At 48.1% G+C, this 19,339-nt stretch overlaps 2 protein-coding genes across 2 annotated transcripts in view; one reads left to right on the top strand and one right to left on the bottom strand.

The window, feature by feature from the left end:
• Positions 1-19,339, top strand: part of CHP2 (calcineurin like EF-hand protein 2) — a 256,785-nt gene that overhangs the window by 28,095 nt on the left and 209,351 nt on the right. The window lies entirely within an intron of this gene.
• The window catches only part of EARS2 (glutamyl-tRNA synthetase 2, mitochondrial), a 174,499-nt gene that overhangs the window by 5,508 nt on the left and 149,652 nt on the right, over positions 1-19,339 (bottom strand). Inside the window, exons 4-8 of the mRNA XM_050773837.1 lie at positions 16,873-17,062; positions 6,982-7,454; positions 4,776-4,884; positions 1,862-2,015; positions 1,620-1,750 (exon numbers count right to left, since the gene is read on the bottom strand). Coding sequence (XP_050629794.1) covers positions 1,620-1,750; positions 1,862-2,015; positions 4,776-4,884; positions 6,982-7,454; positions 16,873-17,062 — 1,057 coding nt within the window. The remainder of the gene's footprint in view (positions 1-1,619; positions 1,751-1,861; positions 2,016-4,775; positions 4,885-6,981; positions 7,455-16,872; positions 17,063-19,339) is intronic.

Below are 19,339 nucleotides of genomic sequence, written 5' to 3'. Positions count from 1 at the left end.
CTGCATCATCTCTATGTTCTGAGTGTTTGTGTTCCCCTAAATTCATATGTTGAAATTTTAACCCCCAAGGGGACAGTATTCAGAGGTGTGGGCTTTGGGAGGTGATCAGGTCATGTGGGCAGAGCCCTCATGCACAGATGAGTGCCTTTACAAAAGACACCCCAGAGAGGTCCCCCATCCCTCTACCACGTGAGGACACAGCAAAGGGCCAGAAAAGGGAAGGGCCCAGGAAGAAGGCCCTCACCAGACATCGAATCAGCAGCACCTTGACCCTGGACTTCTAGCCTCTAGACTGTGAGAAAGAAATGTCTGTTGTTGAAGCCGTCAGTCTATGTTATTTTGCTATAGCAACCCTACGGACTGAGACAATTATTAACTGGGTCACATGAGTACTGCTATTTACAAAATCCAGGAGATGAAATACTGAAGACATAAAATATAATGTGAGAAAAAAGCAGACACTCTCCCCAGTGGCACTGCAGGGAAGCAGGCTGCCGAGGAGCTGATGAAAGAATGACAGGCCCCAGGCTAGGAAAAATGGCAATTCCAGACTCGCTAGAGCTGGCCCAGAGCTTGGCATGGGAATAGAAGGGATTTCTAGTGATCTGGCAGCTCCTGAACATTTGGGTATCAGCTTTCCTGACTTGAGAGGGAGTCCCAGAGCAAATCTGAAATCCAGCCTCATGGTGGAGAAAGGCAGTTATGACACTGAATCCTGGTGAATTAGAACTAATAGGCCCCGGCCAGGCACATGGCTCACGCCTGTAATCCTAGTACTCTGCGAGGCTGAGGCGTGAAGATCGCTTGAGCCTAGGAGTTTGAGACCAGCCTGGGCAACATGGCAAGACCTTGTCTCTACAAAAAGTAAAAAAATTAGCTGGGCGTGGTGACCTGTGCCTGTAGTCCCAGCTTCTCAAGAGGCTGAGGTGGGAGGATGAGCCCTGAGCCACTTCCTGCAGATTGCTACATAAGGAAGAAATATAATTCCACAGGGGACGTGTGCTGTCATTTCTTTTGTCCGGTAGAGAAACTTGCCCTCTAGTTACCTGATACAGAGCCTCTGCAGGAAAAGTGGTCAGCATCGGGGAGGAGGGGCAGAAGGGGAAAGGCAGAGAGAGAAAGCGAATCTTGGTAATGGAGTACTGACTCCTGCATTAAGCTGTGCCTCCAGCAGCCCTTCTAGCATCTGCAGCTACATAAGCAATCATTCCCCTCTTGCCTAAGTCAGCTTTGGTTGCATTTGTAATTGAAAGTTATTACTGTTAACAGTAAGAATTAGCATCATCTCTCTCTTACGAAGAAGGAAAAGGAAGCTCAAATAGGTACAGTAACTTGGCCAAAGTGAAGCCGCCTGAGCAAGGTGACATAATCTGGTGAGTACATGGCAGAGCTGGGATGCAACCAGGTTGGTGCAAGCAGTGAACACAGGCCTATGTACAGGGAAAGCCCGGTCCTCCAGGTAAGCCCTCCCACCAATGAAAGCCAGTGAAGGGTCACGTTTTCACTGGCCATGAGGTTGTGCTGGGGGCCCAACAGCCTAACCTTGAAGGAAAGGGAGCCATGGGAGGGAGAGGGGGAAGGAAGGTGTGGAATCCTGAGCTCAGCCTGCGGGTACTCACCCCAGCACACGCTTGGCAATCACATCCACCTCCTCCGAGATGGCGTCCAGCTGTGCTCGACCCACCGCAGGGCGAGTCCACAGATAAGAGTACACTGGGGACACCAAGTCCTGCAGGCGGCAAATGTGACCCTGGGGAAGGAGGCAGTCATTGAATGCACTAGCGACAGGGCTCTGGAAGGGTGGAGGAATTGAAGCACCCAGTAGCCCCTCCCTCAGCCTCCCAGACCCCTGACACCACACCTGTCTCAGCAGGAGGATCCTCTCCATGTAGACTGGGTTGAGGACATCCCTATTTTGCAGTTGGCTCCCAAAGGCCTCCTCCACAAGGGCCTGCAGCTTCTCCACCAGCTGGCACCTCTGGCTCTCATTGTTCACCAGCCGCTGGAGGTGCAGCCTGCGGAAGAAATCAAGGGGCTGCCCTACTGTCAACACCCCAACCCACCCAAACCGTCTCTCCCCTGGGGAGAGGGTGAAGTTGGAAGAATGACATATCAGGTTCCATGAGCCCTCCCTTTCGCAAGCTAGAAGTAGAATTCTCTTTACATTTATAAAAAGAAAGGGATGTGACTAAGGTCACAAATAGCCTGAAAGTCCCAAGCAACTTGGAGACATGCTTTGTTTTTAGGGGTTTTGCTTTTGTTTTTGTTTGAGAGTCTTGCTCTGTTGCCCAGACTGGAGTGCAGTACCACAATCATGGCTCACTACAGCCTAGACCTCCGAGGCACAAGTGGTCTTCCCACCTCACCCTCCCAAGTAGCTGGGCCCACAGACACATATCACCATGCTCAGCTAATGTCTTAATTTTTTGTAGAGACAGGGTCTTGCTATGTTGCCCAGGCTGGGCAACAAGCAATCCACCCAGCTTGGCCTCCCAAAGTGCCAGGATTACAGGTGTGGGCCACCATGCCCAGCCACGTTTTCAGTGTTTTCAAAATAGTAGCTGACATTTTATTTTTATTTATTTATTTTTGAGATGGAGCCTCACTGTGTTGCCCAGGCTGCAGTGCAGTGGTGCAATCTCCGCTCACTGCAACCTTGGCTTCCCAGGTCACCTGCCACTCAGCCCTATTGGACCTGGAGAAGCTTTTGGCCAGGTGCAGTGACTCGCTTAATCCCAGAACTTTGGGAGGCCGAGAAGGGAGGATCACTTGAGGCCAGGAGTTTGAGACCAACCTGGGCAACAATAGTGAGATGCCATCTCTACAAGAAAATATTAAAAATAATAAACTTAGCCTGGCATGGTGGTACACACCTGTAGACAGCTACTCCGGAGGCTGAGGGGGAAGGATCACTTCAGCCTGGGAGTTTGAGGCTGCAGTGAACTGAGATGTCACCATTGCACTCCAACCTGGGTGACAGGGCAAGACCCAGCCTCTAAAATATATAGAAAGTGGCATTTTTTTTTGAGACGGAGTTTTGCTCTTGTTGCCCAGGCTGCAGTGTAATGGTGCAATCTTGGCTCACTGCAACCTCCACCGTTCAAGTGATTCTCCTGTCTCAGCCTCCTGAGTAGCTGGGACTACAGGCACCCACCACCACATCGGGCTCTCTTTTTTTTTTTTTTGTATTTTTTAGTAGAAATGGGGTTTCACCATGTTGGCCAGGCTGATCTTAAACTCCTCACCTCAGGTGATCCACCTGCCTCGGCCTCCCAAAGTGCTGGGATTACAGGTGTGAGCCACCACACCCAGCCTACATCCACTCTTGAATGCCCCATTCAAAAGATGCCCACTGTTTACTGTGTGAACTTTGGCTAGTTTCTTAACCTCTCTATGTCCTGGGTTCCTCATATGTAAAACAGAGCAAAATCATGCAACTGACCTCATCATAAGTCTGATGGAAGAAGTAAATAAACAGCCCTAAAATATCTGCAACTGATGTTAATTATCTGGGCTCATGCAAGTAAATGCACTGAGGATACTGTGTCCCCAAACCAGTGCTCTAGGCAAAGTATCAGTAAGACCCTCACCCCAGGTGCACACCTGGCTGATGGTCTTAACCACTAATAACTTTTCTTAATGACAGAATCTCACTTTGTTGCCCAGGCTGGAGTGCAGTGGTGTGATCCTGTCTCACTGCAACCTCTGCCTCCCAGGTTCAAGTGATCCTCCTGCCTCAGCCTCCCAAGTAGCTGGGACTACAAGCATGTGCCATGTCCAGCTAATTTTTGTATTTTTAGTAGAGATAGGGTTTCACCGTGTTGGCCAGGCTGGTCTCGAACTCCTGACCTCAGGTGATCTGCCAACCTTGGCCTCCCAAAGTGCTGGAATTAAAGGTGTGAGCCACCACGCCTGGACAACACTAATACTCTTTGACTCAGACATGTTAACACTGATTTGAGTTGGAACGATATTTGGAGGTTTCCAAGTGAAGAGCTACTTGCAATATCAAATACATGAAATATAAAGTAGATGCCATGGGACAGTGCTCACTCACTGTGTTGGCTGGGTGAAAGGCTGATGGGGGGAGGTGAGTCTAAAATGAAGATACCCCTCTCCAGGCTTTGGTTCTTAACAGAGTCCACACAAGGGGTGGCTAGGAATACAACGCTAATGATAAATATATATGTACTGCCAGGCGCGATGGCTCACGCCTGTAATTCCAGCACTTTGGGGGGCCAAGGTGGGTGGATCACCTGAGGTCAGGAGTTCGAGACCTGCCTGACTAACACGGTGAAACCCCATCCCTACTGAAAATACAAAAAAATCAGCCGGGTGTAGTGGTGGGCACCTATAATCCCAGCTACTTTGGAGGCTGAGGCAGGAGAATTGCTTGAATCCAGGAGGCAGAGGTTGCAGTGAGCTGAGATTGTGCCATTGCACTTCAGCCTGGGCAACAGAGTGAGACTCCGTCTCAAAAAAAAAAAAAAAAAAATATATATATATATATATATATATGTATATATGTATACCATTTACTGAGCACTATGTATGTGCCAGGGCTATACAACATACTTTCATAGAACAATCATATAAGATTGGTACTGTTATTAATCGCATTTTAGAGAAGAGGAAAGAGAGGCTCAAAAAGGTTAGGTGATTTAGCCGTGGTCACACAGAATTAGGTACCAGAGTCCATTATACCCTCTGTTGTAGGGACTGTCTTGAGCAAGAAAGCCCTTTCCCACCAGGGGATCTCCATGATCCCCACTTACCTATTGAATTCTGGGAGCTTCTCCAGGTCCAGCAGGGCTGAGTGACAGGTGACCCGGGTCAGGTTGAACTGCGTGATCAGTTCCGGCAGGGTCCTGCCCATTTGGTTCTCTGCAAAGAAGAGAGGCCCAGCCATTCAGCTTCCTCCCTCCCTTCCTCCTTCCACTTTATCTCTTTTTTTTTAAGAGACAGGATCTTGCTCTGCTGCTCAGGCTGGAGTGCAATGGTACAATCATAGCTCATTGTAACCTCAAACTCTCAGGCTTAAGCGATCCTCCAGCCTGTCTTCCAAGTAGCTGGAACTACAGGCACATACTGCCACATCCGACTAATTTTTAAATTTTTCTGTAGGGTCAGGCATGGTGGCTCACACCTATAATACCAGCATTTTGGGAGGCAGAGGTGGGCAGATCATGAGGTCAGGAGTTCGACACTAGCCTGGCTAACATGGTGAAACCCATCTCTACTAAAAATACAAAAATTAGCCAGGCGTAGTGTCGCACGCCTGTAATCCCAGCTACTCAAGAGGCTGAAGAGGAAAATCACTTGAACCTGAGAGGCGGAAGTTGTAGTAAGCTAAGATTGTGCCATTGCACTCCAGCCTGGGCAACAGAGTAAGACTCCATCAAATAAATAAATAAATAAATAAATAAAATTTTCTGTAGACACGGAGTTTCACTATATTGCCTGGGTTGGTCTCAAACTCCCAGGTTCAAATGATCTTCCTGCGTTGGCCTCCCAAAGTGCTGGGATTACAGGCATGAGCCACTGCGCTCGCCCTCCTTCTACTTTCAAACATAAGGGAGGCTGAGTAAGCAAGCCCTGGGCCCCCGATTCCACTTTGCCCAAAGGGATTTCACTTCTAGCTATTTATATATCTAGAGCCTGAATAGGTTTTCATTTTCAGAAAGGGTTCTGTCTTTAATGAAAAAAGGGTCTGAAAACAATCAGGCTAAACCCATTTCCATTACTCTCAAGACACGAGCTGCAGAACAGTACACTCATTGCCTGGCTGTACCAGAGAGTCTGAGTCAACTGGATTTGGTTGGGGTCTGGGCATATTTTACAAGCTTCCTAGTTGATTCCAAAGCACAGTCAAGAGTTAAGAACCAGGCCGGGTGCAATGGCTCAAGCACCAAGGCGGGCAGATCACCTGAGGTCAGGAGTTCGAGAACAGCCTGGACAACATGGTGAAACCTCATCTCTACTAAAAATACAAAAATCAGCCAGGCGTGGTGGCAGGTGCCTGTAATCCCAGCTACTCGGGAGGCTGAGGCAGGACAATCGCTTGAACCCGGGGGGCGGAGGTTGCAGTGAGCCGAGATCGCACCATGGCACTCCAGCCTGGGGTACAAGAGCGAAACTCTGTTTCAAAAAAAAAAAAGTTAAGAACCATGGTGCTGGGAGCTGCTTCTTGTAAGCAACAGCTCAGTCCCACACAGTCAGCAGGCACCGTGATCAGGCATAGGCCTAAAGCACTATATCCCTCACTAGGTGCGTGACTTTGGCAAGTTACTCAGCTTCTCTGAGCTTCACAATCCTCTTATGAACAGTGGAGACATGTATCTACCCCTTAACAGTATGTTGTATTAAATGAAGTGAGACCAGCAGGCAGACTATTCTGGACACATTTTCAGAAATCCTTCAGGTCATCCTATCTGATGCTTGCTTCTTCAAGGTTTAGGTCTAAGTCTTGGACCATGGATAAGTGCTCAGCTTGAAATAAACTAGATTCATCTGGCAGTAAAATGAAGAAGGAAAAAAAGAAAGTAGATCCATATTAGTTCTAGTCATACTGTTAGCATACATGCTTGTAATAGTAGCAATAATTGTCATAATCATAGGGTCTGTCATTTTTTGTGCTTATTGTGTGACAGGTGCTGGGCTCGGTACCTTACACTCCTAAGCTCAGTGAATCCTAACCCTATGAAGTAGACACTTATCCCCATTTTCCAGATATGCAACTGAGGCTCAGAGACTATAAGCCCCTTGAGGGCAGGGATCATGTCTATCGTGCTCACTATTGTAGCCCCAGCACTTAATGCGGCATCTGGCAAAATAAACATCTGTTGAATAAAATAAACTTGTCCAAGGTCACCCGGCTGGTAGATGGCAAAGCTGGGACCAAAGAGCAGGACTATCTGAGCCAAAGCCCTGCTCCTCCTGGCCACACTCTCTGCTGCTGGGACCACTTAGGTGGACAGGTACCTGCAAAACCTGAGCCACAGTTGGTGATGATGTCCAACAAGGAATCGGGCAGGAAGCCTTCAGCAGCAAAGTGCTCCAGGAAAATGTCCCCTTGCCTCTTGGAGAGCTTGCTGCCATCCCTGTTGAGGAGCAGGGGCAGGTGGGCGAAGTGGGGTGGGTGCCAGCCCAGGGCCTGGTAGAGAAGCAGGTGCTTGGCAGTGGAGACGAGCCACTCAGAGCCTCGCAGCACGTGGCTGATGCCCATGTGGTGGTCGTCCACCACGCAGGCCAGGTGGTATGTGGGGAAGCCGTCGCTCTTCATGATGACTGGGTCTCCCTCCACGCTGGCCACATCATGCCTATTCCAGCCATACACCAGGTCCTCGAAGGCCGGCGCTGCCTGCTCCAGGCGGAAGCGGATTGCAGGCTTGGGGTCCTTGGCCAGCTTCTGGGCCACCTGCTCCTGGCTCATGTTCCGGCACCTATTGTCATACCTGATGGGGAGCAGAGCAGCGTGAGTACTGCTGATGGACAGGATGATGGACAAGAGTCCTACCTTTGTCATAGCTGTGTGACCTTAAGCAAGTCAGTTACTGCTGCAAGCTGCTTCCTCAGTCTAGAATGGGGATAATAATACAGTTGTGTGGAAAACTGAGATAACATGGTGTAGCAGACACGAATGTCTGCCTATCTACCAGCCATTCCATGCTTCTTCCTTGCTAACAAGAAAATAGCAAAATGCTTAGTCTGAGGGGTTGAATCCTGATTGGTATAGCCAATCTTGCGATCCTATTGCCCCATGCCAGTGACCAGGCAGGAATATAACCCCATCCTAGTCACTAGGATGCGAAGAAAAGCACGCCTTGGGGGTAACGAAGAATTAAGGTTCTGGGAAAGGTTTTTCTCTCCAAAGGACAAGGAGAGACAGCCACAGGAGGAAAATCCCTTCTTAAAATTTCCCCCTACCCCACTTCTGTCCTCTTTGGATGTTGTCCTGTGAGGGGACCATGCTTAGACCTGCCGCAGCTACTTGCAATTGCGGGAGGGAAGGCAATGAAGGCAGAGAGAAGCCAAAATAGAGCCCTGGCATCCCTACGCTGCTAGTCTCATCCTGGAGCCACCCACCTCCAGCCTTGTGCAGAATCAAAAGACAAACGTCTATGATTGATGTCCTGGCCACTCAAAGTGTGGTCTGTGGGCCCCTAGCATCAGCCTCCTGGGAGTCAGTCAGAAATGCAGGCTCTCAGGCTCCACCCCAGACCTACTGAGTCAGAATCCGCACATTAACTAGGTCCCCAGGTGATTCATCTGTGAGTTAAAGTATCGTTTGTCCCTTCTAACAGGGTATTCTGCTAACTACCCAAAAGCGTTCTGAGACACAGACGGAATGCTTGTAAGGTTAGTCTTTGACACAGCTAAGTGTTCAATCAATCAATAAATGGTGCATGGGACTAGATACTGTTGCTCATGTCTGTAATCCCAGTGTTTTGGGAGGTCATGGTACGAGGACAGCCTGACCTCTAGAGTTTAAGACCAGCCTGGGTAACATAGCAAAATCCTGTCTCTTATTTAAAAATTTAAAATACCAGCCTGGGCAACATAGTGAGACTCTGTCTCTACAAAACAAAATGAAACAAAATCAGCCAGGCATGGTGGTGCATTCCTGTAGTCCAAGATCCGTGGGAGACCAAGGTAGAAGAATCACTGGGGCCGGGCGCGGTGGCTCAAGCCTGTAATCCCAGCACTTTGGGAGGCTGAGACGGGAGGATCACGAGGTCAGGAGATCGAGACCATCCTGGCTAACATGATGAAACCCCGTCTCTACTAAAAAATACAAAAAAACTAGCCGGGCGAGGTGGCAGGCGCCTATAGTCCCACCTACTCGGGAGGCTGAGGCAGGAGAATGGCGTAAACCCGGGAGGTGGAGCTTGCAGTGAGCTGAGATCCGGCCACTGCACTCCAGCCTGGGCGACAGAGCAAGACTCCGTCTCAAAAAAAAAAAAAAAGAATCACTGGAGCCCAGGAGGTTGAGGCCGCAGTAAACTATGATGGCGCCACTGCTCTCTAGCCTGGGTGACACGGTGAGACCCTATCTCAAAAAAAAAAGTTGGTCTTTTTTTTTTTTTGAGATGGAGTCTCACTCTGTCTCCCAGGCTGGAGTGCAGTGGCGTGACCTCGGCTCACCACAACCTCCGCCTCCCGGGTTCAAGCAATTCTCCTGTCTCAGTCTCAGTACTCTGTACTCAGTACTCTGTCTCAGGGTAGCTAGGATTACAGGTGCCTGTGACCACGCCCGACTAAGTTTTGTATTTTTAGTAGAAACGGGTTTCACCATGTTGGTAAGGCTGGTCTCGAACTTCTGACCTGGTGAACTGCCTGCCTTGGCCTCTCAAAGTGCTGGGATCACAGGCGTGAGCCACTGTAACCAGCCAAAAAAAAGTTTTTAAAAATGAGTCAGTTGCACATGAGTGAACAGGAGGGTGTTCAGCTGCAGGAGCAGGGCAGCGCAATGTCTAAATCAAAGGAATTTGCTTCTTCAAGCTCTTCTGGCAGCAATTCTGACAGTGAGGTTGACAAAAAGTTAAAGAAGAAGGCCGGGCGTGGTGGCTCAAGCCTGTAATCCCAGCACTTTGGGAGGCCGAGACGGGCGGATCACGAGGTCAGGAGATCAAGATCATCCTGGCTAACCCGGTGAAACCCCGTCTCTACTAAAAAATACAAAAAAAACTAGCCGGGCGAGGTGGCGGGTGCCTGTAGTCCCAGCTACACAGGAGGCTGAGGCAGGAGAATGGCGTGAACCCGGGAGGTGGAGCTTGCAGTGAGCTGAGATCCGGCCACTGCACTCCAGCCCGGGCGACAGAGCGAGACTCCCTCTCAAAAAAAAAAAAAAAAAAGGAAGAAAAAGCAAGTTGCTTCAGAAAAACTTGTAATGGAACAAAAGACTGGCAAAACTTCGGGAGCTCTGTCATCTTCCAAACAGAGCAGAGGCAGCAGAAATAATGTTTTTTTTAAATTTCATATAGAGATGGCGTTTCACCATGTTGCCCAGTCTGGTCTCGAACTCCTGGTCTCAAGTGATCCACCCTCCTCGGTCTCCCAAAGTGCTGCGATTAGATTACAGGCCACTGTGCCCGGCTGATAATATGCTTCAGATTGGGAAAATGAAGTACCTTAGTGTTTGTGATGTTAAAGGGGAAGTGCTAATTGATGATATTAGAGATTATTGGATGGATCTCAAAGGTTAAATAAAACCAAGAAGAAAAGGTATTTCTTTTTTTTTTTTTTTTTTTTTGAGACGGAGTCTCGCTCTGTCACCCAGGCTGGAGTGCTGTGGCCGGATCTCAGCTCACTGCAAGCTCCGCCTCCCGGGTTCCCGCCATTCTCCTGCCTCAGCCTCCCGAGTAGCTGGGACTGCAGGCGCCCGCCACTTCGCCCGGCTAGTTTTTTGTATTTTTTAGTAGAGATGGGGTTTCACCGTGTTAGCCAGGATGGTCTCGATCTCCTGACCTCATGATCCTCCCGTCTCGGCCTCCCAAAGTGCTGGGATTACAGGCTTGAGCCACTGCACCCGGCCGAAAAGGTATTTCTTTAAATCCAGAGCAAAGGGGCCAGCTGAAGAAACATTCATTCACTCATTCATTCATTCATTCATTCATTCATTCATTGAGACAGCAGACAAGGTTTCACTCCCTTTGATCAGGCTTGAATGCAGCGGTGCAATCATGGCTCACTGCAGTCTTGACTTCCTGGGTTCAGGTGATTCTCCCATCTCAGCCTCCTGAGCAGCTGGGACTACAGGTATGCATGACTATACCCAGCTAATTTTTTGTATTTTTAATAGAGACAGGGTTTATTTCTTTTCTTTTATTTTTTCTTTCTTTTTTTTTTGAGTCAGGGTCTCACTCTGTCACCTAGGCTGGAGTACAGTAGTGTGATCACAGCTCACTGCAGCCTAGACCTTCCCAAGGGTAAAGTGATTCTCCCACCTCAGCCTCCCACGTAGCTGGGACTACAGGCATGCATCACCATGCCTGGCTAATTTTTGTATTTTTTGTAGTAGAAATGGGGGCTCACCATGTTGCAAAGGCTGAGTTTGAATATCTGGGCTCAAGCAAGCCACCCGCTTTGGCAGCCACCGTGCCTTCCTGGAACAGATATTCTACATCGATACATTGATGATGCAGTAAGAAAACTATGAAGTCTGAGCCATATAAAACCTATACTGTCCTAGTTGGGTTTTTTTGAGTTTGTTTTTGAGATGGAGTCTCACTCTGTCACCCAGGCTGGAGTGCAGCGGCGTGATCTTGGCTCATGTAGCCTCTGCCTCCCAGGCTCCCAAGTAGCTGGGATTACAGGTGCACCCCACCACGCCAGGCTAATTTCAGTAGAGATGGGGTTTCACCATGTTGGCCAGGCTGGTCTCGAACTCCTGACCTCAGGTGATCTGCCTACCTCAGCCTCGCTAAGTGCTGGAATTACAGGCATGAGCCACTGTGCCTGGCTTCTAGTTGTTTTAATCTGTCTTTTTACACTGACTTTTGTTTTCTAAATGCTGTTCTCCAAGCTGTCGTGTTTGGATTACAGAACAACTTGTAAGATGAATACTTGTTTTAAATGTGCATTATTAAATATGTTCTGTCCAAGTGCAGTGGCTCACTCCTGTAATCCCAGCATTTTGGGAGGACAAGGGGCAGGAGAACTGCTTGAGTCCAGGAGTTCAAAACCAGCCTGGGTAATGAGACCTTGTCTCTACTAGAAATTAAAAAAAAAAAAAAAAAAAGAATTAGCCGGGCATGGTGGGTACATGTGTGGTTCCACCTACTTGGGAGGCTGAAGCAGGAGGATCCCTTGAGCCCAGGAAGTCAAGGCTGTGGTGAGTCATGATTGCATCGCTCTAGTCTGGGTGACAGAGCAAGACCCTGTCTGAAAACAAAAGTTTTCAGGGACGCTAACTGTCAACTTTATTAAGGAGGATTGCTTTGTACCTACCACCTAGTGTAAAATAAAATCAAGTAATATAATCTCAACAGTTGTGGCCCTTTTTTTTTTTTTTTTTTTGAGACAGGGTCTCATTCTGTCTCCCAGGCTAGAGTGCCGTGGCACAATCTCAGCTCATGGCAACCTCCAACTCCCTGGTTCAGGAGATTCTCCTGCCTCAGTCTCCTAAGTAGCTGAGATTACAGGCACACACCACCATACCCAGCTAATTTTTGTACTTTAATATAGATGGGGTTTCACCATGTTGCCCAGGCTGGAGTTGTGATCTTTTTTTGATCCTAAGAGCTAGTACTGTTTAAGGCCCAAAGTAATAGTTTTTACAGATCTTTTAGTTTCAACTAAGCTTTTACGATAAAAAGGATTTGTATTGCACTGAGTTTTCACAAACTTTTGGTTTGTGAAATCCATACTGGATCTGTTCTTTTCCAACCAAATGTCTAGGCTTATTTGACTTTTCCACCCCAATGACATTTCACTCTCTTTATTAAACATTAGCAGATATACTTTGATAACCAACACAGCTTGTATGAACACTGAGCAAGTGTCCATCATTATTACCTTACTGTTTAGTCTGCAAAAAATAACGACTTAGATGAGCTGTCTGATTTGCTTTCACTTATTAAACACGTTCACCATGAGATGATGTGTATAACATCAGATACTGTTAAACGAAACTAGGATTTAATACAAATCCTGAAAGTTTGAAATAAATAAATAAATAAATAAATAAATAAATATATGGCTGCATGGATTCCACAACAGGGCATGACCATAACTTAAAAAAAATAATAATAATCTGTTGGCCAGGCATGGTGGCTCATGCCTATAATCCCAGCACTTTGGGAAGCTGAGGTGGGAAAATCGCTTAAGTTTCATACCAGCCTGGGCAAAATAGGGCAATTCCATCTCTACAAAAATTTAATAACTAGCTGTGTGCCAGCCAGGCATGATGGCTCACACCTATAATCCCAGCACTTTGGGAGGCTGAGGTGGGTGGATCTCCTGTACTCAGGAGTTTGAGACCAGCCTAGGCAACATGGAGAAACCCTGCCTCTACCAAAAATACAAAAAAAAAAATTGCTGGGCATGGCAGCATACACCTGTGGTTCCAGCTGTTTGGGAGGCTGAGATGGGAGGACTGCTTGAGCCCAGGAGGCAGAGGTTGCCTTGAGCCGAGATCACATCGCTGCACTCCAATCTGAGGGACAGAGTGAGACCCCATCTCAAAACAAAACTAAAAAAAACAAAACACTAGCTCTGAGTGGTGGTACGTGGCTGTGGTCACAGCTACTTGGGAGGCTGAGGTTGTAGGATTGCTTGAACCCAGGAGATTCAAGGCTGCAATGAGCTGTGATCATGCTGCTGTACTCCAGCCTGGGTCACAGAATGAGATGGGGAAAAAAAAATCTTCTGTCAATAAATAGATTGTTTATAATAAAAAGGCAATGTCACCGTAAATGTCATGACTTTGGCCAAATAGCTGAGCCCTTGACCAAATAGTTCACTGGCACTGCAATGTAAATATGATGATGCTATTGTGGATGGGAGTATAAACAAGCAAAGGGCCAGCCACTTGGCGATATCCATCAAAGCTACAACTCGACCCAGGAATTCCACCTCTAGGACGGTATTCAGCAAACACACTGCACAAGTGCAAAATGACATATGTCAACATTAGTAATCACAGCTCTCTTCTTTTATAACCAAATATTAGAAATAACATAAAGGTTTGGGCCGGATGCGGTGGCTCACTCCTGTAATCCTAGCACTCTGGGAGGCTGAGGCAGGTAGATTGCCTGAGCTCAAGAGTTAGAGACCAGCCTGGGCAACACGGTGAAACCCTGTCTCTACTAAATACAAAAGAAAATTAAATTAGCCAAGTGTGGCAGCGTGCACCTCTAGTCCCAGCTCCTCAGGAGGCTGAGACAGGAGAATTGCTTAAATCCAGGAGGTGGAGGTTGCAGTGAGCCAAGATCACACCACTGCACTCCAGCCTGGGCAACAGAGCAAGAATCCTTCTCCAAAAAAAAAAAATAATAACATAAAGATTTGTTAAGGCCGGGCGTAGTAGCTCATGCCTGTAATCCCAGCACTTTGGGAGGCCACTTGAAGATCACTTGGGCAGATCACCAGAGGTCAGGAGTTTGAGACCAGCCTGACCAACATGGTAAAACTTCGTCTCTACTAAAAAAATACAAACATTAGCCGGGTGTAGTGGCGGGCGCCTGTAATCCCAGCTACTCGGGAAGCTGAGGCCAGAGAATCACTTGAACCCGGGAGACGGAGATTGAAGTGAGCCAAGATCGCGCCATTGCACTCCAGCCTGGGGAATAGAGCAAGGGAAAGGGAAAGGGGGGGGGGAGGGGGAGGGGGAGGGGAAAGGAATGAAATGAAATAAATTAAAAATAAAGGTTAAGATGAAACTGATTAAGTAAATGAAGTTATATCCATAAACGGAATATTATGCATTATTATGGACTGATATCTGATCCTCAAGATAGTAAGTGGACATGGTAAATTGCCCCACATAGCATGTACATAGTACATTGTGTGCTACCATGTGAATAAGGAAAAAGAGAAAATATACGCCCTTATTGGTATATGTACTGAATGTCTCTGGAGGAGACATAACAAAATTTTAACATTGGTTGTCTCTGCAGAACTGAGCGGCCGCAGTCAAGACTGGAAGAGAGTTCTTTCAATATATGTCTTTATGGACCTTTTTTTTTTTTTGAGACAGCTTCCCTCTGTCACCCAGGCTGCAGTACAATGGCACAATCTCAGCTCACTGCAACCTCCACCTTCTGGGTTCATGTGATTCTAGTACCTCAACCTCCAAGGTAGCTAGGATTACAGGCATGCACCACGAAGCTCAGCTAATTTTTTTCTGAGACGGAGTCTCGCTCTGTCACCTAGGCTGGAGTGCAATGGCACGATCTCGGCTCACTGCAACCTTCACTCTCCAGGTTCAAGCTATTATCCTGCCTCAGCCTCCCAAGTAGCTGGGATTACAGGCACCCGCCATCATGCCCAGCTAATTTTTGTATTTTTGTAGAGATGGGGTTTCACCATATTGGCCAGGCTGGTCTTGAACTCCTGACCTCAGGTGATCTGCCCACCTCAGCCTCCCAATGTACTGGGATTACAGGCGTGAGCTATCACTCCAGGCCTAATTTTTGTATTTTTAGTAGAGATGGGGTTTCACCACGTTGGCCAGGCTGGTCTCCAACTCCTGACCTCAAATGATCTGCCTGCCTCCGCCTCCCAAAGTGCTGGGATTACAGGCGTGAGCCACCACACCCGGCCCTTTGTGGACCTTTTGTTTTTCTTTTATTTTTTTTGTGGGGACAGAGTCTTGCTCTGTCACCCAGGCTGGAGTGCAGTGGTGCAATCTCAGCTCACTGCAACCTCCACCTGGGTTCAAATGATTCTCCTGCCTCAGCCTCTTGAGCAGCTGGGACTACAGGCATACCACCATGCCCAGCTAATTTTTGTATTTTTAGTAGAGACGGGGTTTCATTACATTGGCCAGGCTGATCCTGAACTCCTGACCTCATGATCCACCCACCTCAGCCTCCCAAAGTGCTGTGATTACAGGCGTGAGCCACCATGTCCGCCCTGTGGACCTTTTAAATATAGAACATTTTGCTCATTCAAAATAACAAGTAATTAAAATTACTTTACACATTACATTCTGAGACCCAATGTGTCAGGCAGCTTCTAACATGGCCCCCAGTCATTCTCGCCTTCTGGTGTTTCTGTCCTTGTGTAGTCCCCTCCCCTTGTGTGTGGGCTGGGCCTAGTGACTTCTGTCTAATGAACAAAAATAATGCCAAGTATGTCTAATCTGAAATGCTACAATGGTCCAGGTACAGTGGTTCATGCCTGCAATCCCAGCACTTTGGGAGGCTGAGGTGGGAAGACTGCTTGAGTTCAGGAGTTTGAGAACAGCCTGGGCAACATGACAAAATCCCATATCTATTAAAAACACAAAAATGAGCCAGTTGTGGCGGCACGCGACTGTAGTCCCAGCTACACAGGAGGCTGAGGCAGAATTGCTTGAAGCTGGGAGGCAGAGGTTGCAGTAAGCCAAGATGGCACCACTGCACTCCAGCCTGGGCAACAGAGTGAGACTCTGTCTCAAAAAAAAAAAAAAAAAAAAAAGGCCACAACTGATCCGATATTTGAAATCTTTTGAGTGCTGACATGATGCCATAAGTAGAAAATTGACCACCCAAACATATGTGACAGGCTACAGTCAAAATAGTCAAAACTTTGTTTCATGCACAAAATTATTTAAAATATTGCCTAAAATCACCTTCAGCCTGTGTATAAGGTACATGAAACATAAAAGAATCTCATGTTTAGACTTGGGTCCCATCCCCAAGGTATCTCATATCTATGCAGATATCTCAATATGCAAAAAATCCAAAATCCAAAACACTTCTGGTCCCAGGCATTCCAGATAAGGAATACACAGCCTCTAAAAGTGGTGAGCTTTTACCACAACTAGGTGGACTCCAGCTTGTACCTGCTCACTGTCTCCTTGGCTGGCTTTGAGGAATGCTGGCTGCCATGCTGTGAGCTGCCCTATGGAGAGGCCCACATGGCAAAGAACTGATGTCTCCAGGCAACAGCTAGCGAGGACCTGAGGCTGGCCAATAGCCTTATGAGAGGAGACAGAAGTAGATCCTCCCCAAGCTAAGCCTTAAGAGAACCCCAGGACTGGCTAGGACCTGTAGTTGCCTGTGGCTTTGAGAATCCCTGAGCCAAAGGAACTGGTGAGGCCACACTCAGATGCCTGACCCAAAGAAACTGAGAGATAATACACATTTAAGGAAATTTCTTATGCAGCACCAGGTAACAAACACACCCAATGTCGGTGAGGCATATGCAACAAGTTGGGGTTCTTACCGGGGCATCTGGTGGTTCCGCAAGGCCTCCTTCTTCAGGAGCTCCAGTCGCTGGGGTGAGCAGAAACAGGGATAAGCAGCTCCGGTCTTCAGCAGCGCCTCTGTGGCCTGGGCGTACAGTTCCAATCGCTGAGATTGCTGATAGGGCCCAGCAGGACCACCCCGGCGGGGGCTCTCATCAGGGGGGATGCCTGGAACACAGGCCATAATAACAGCTAAGGTGCACACAGCACTTGTTCCCAGGCATTGCTCTAAGTGCTTTATGCATATATTAAAGCTTTAATCCTTATAACAATCCATAAAGTTGGCATGAGTACAATGTCCCCCCCGACTTTTCTATTTGAGGCAGAGTTTCACTCTTGTTGCTCAGGCTAGAGTGCAGTGGCGTGATCTCAGCTCACGGCAACCTCCGCCTCCTGGGTTCAAGCAATTCTCCTACCTCAGCCTCCTGAGTAGCTGGGATTACAGGCATGTGCCACCATGCCTGGCTAATTTTTGTATTTTTAATAGAGATGGAGTTTCTCCATGTTGGTCAGGCTGGTCTTGAACTCCCGACCTCAGGTGATCCGCCCACCTCGGCCTCCCAAAGTGCTGGGATTACAGGTGAGCCACCGCTCCCAGCCCTACCCCTCCGCCGACCCCCCTTCTTTTTGAGGCAGAGTCTCGCTCTGTTGCCCAGACTGGAGTGCAGTGGTGCAATCTTGGCTCACATGAACCTCCACCTCCCAAGTTCAAGCAAATCTCCTGCCTTAGCCACCAGAATAGCTGGGATTACAAGCATGTGCCACCTCACCCAGCTAATTTTTGTATTTTTAGCAGAGACAGGGTTTCACCACATTGGCCAGGCTGGTCTTGAACTCCCGACCTCAGGTGATCCACCCACCTCAGCCTCTCAAAGTGCTCGGATTATAGGTGTGAGCCACTGCACCCGGCCCAATGTCCCTTTTGGAGATGAAAAGTTAAAACACAGAGGTAAAGCACTGAAAGTTGCATGGGCTCATGGACTAAGGAGCAAACAGAGGTGTAGGGCTCCGAAGTCCACACCCCCAATTGTATGTCCTCTCAATCCATTGCTTCCCTGGAGAGGGAGAAACAAGCCCAGGCCTGGGAACAGCTGACTTAGGAGAAAAAAATTGTGGTTCAGAGAACAGCCCATCAGGCCCTGGTTGGACTCCTGGTTCTGCCACTTAGTAGTTGTGACAAGGGATCCCAAGGTGCTACCAATGTGTGAGTACCAGGGTGCTGAGTGCCATAAAAGACACTTTTGGCTGGGTGCGGTGGTTCACGCCTGTAATCCCATCACTTCGGGAGGCCGAGGCAGGCGGATCACGAGGTCAGGAGATCGAGACCATCCTGCCTAACACGGTGAAACCCCGTCTCTACTAAAAATACAAAAAATTAGCCAGGCGTGGTGGTGGGCATCTGTAGTCCCAGCTACTTGGGAGGCTGAGGCAGGAGAATGGCGTGAAGCCGGGAGGCGGAGCTTGCAGTGAGCGGAGATCGCGCCACTGCACTCCAGCCTGGGTGACAGAGCAAGACTCTGTCTCAGAAAAAAAAAAAAAAAGACACTTTTCCCTGAAGCCTCAAACCCACCCTAGCAGGTAGGTGCAGTTATTTCCCCATTCTGTAAGGAGGACACTGAGGCACAGAGGTGCTTTGTCACCTGGCCGAGTAGAAGGGGCACGATCAGCTTCAAACCCAGACTAATGGGCACCGGAGCCAACACTCAACCACTCATCACACTGCTGTTTGTGGTACTTAGCCTTTCTTTTTCTAAGAGATGGGGTCGCACTCTATCACACAGCTGAAGTGCAGTGCTGTGATCATAGCACACTGCAGACTTGAACTTCCAGGCTCAAGCCACCCCACCGCCTCAGCCTCCCGAGTAGCTAGGACTACGGGTGCACATTACCACATCTGGCTAATTTTTTAGTAGAAAGCGAGTCTTGCTGTGTCACTCAGGCTAGGGTGCAGTAGTGCAATCATAGCTCACTACAGTATCCAATTTCTAGGCTCGAGTGATCCTTCCACCTCAGCCTCTCAAGTAGCTGGGATTATAGGCATATGCCACCATGCCCAGCTAGACTTAGTCTTTCTAAGCCTCAGTTTCCTGTTTTGAAAAGTGGAGCTAGCAGCCTCCTGTGCAGAGGGAACTGTGAGAATAAATGTGTCAGAGCTTACAAGTGCTTAGCCCAGTGGTGTATATTTAGGACAGTTTCAATATATGCTATAGACTAAATACGATCTACTGTAAGCCAAACTCCCAATCCAAAGTCCAATTCCCTCTGGTTACGTAGGATAAATTTCATTATGAATGCTTTCAGGAGAGGGCACAGGGACACGAGAACTGGAAGATGGTGTTTCTGCCCTCAAAGAGCTTTCAAATGAATTGGGAAAATAAGGACATTGTTCACCCTGCTACCCTCAATGCTAACACAAACTGAGCTGAGTGTGCCTGGGTTCAAATG

The sequence above is a fragment of the Macaca thibetana genome, chromosome 20, assembly GCF_024542745.1.
Source record: "Macaca thibetana thibetana isolate TM-01 chromosome 20, ASM2454274v1, whole genome shotgun sequence".
NCBI classification, from domain to species: Eukaryota; Metazoa; Chordata; class Mammalia; order Primates; family Cercopithecidae; genus Macaca; species Macaca thibetana.
This window is presented reverse-complemented; position numbering and strand designations above follow the sequence as displayed.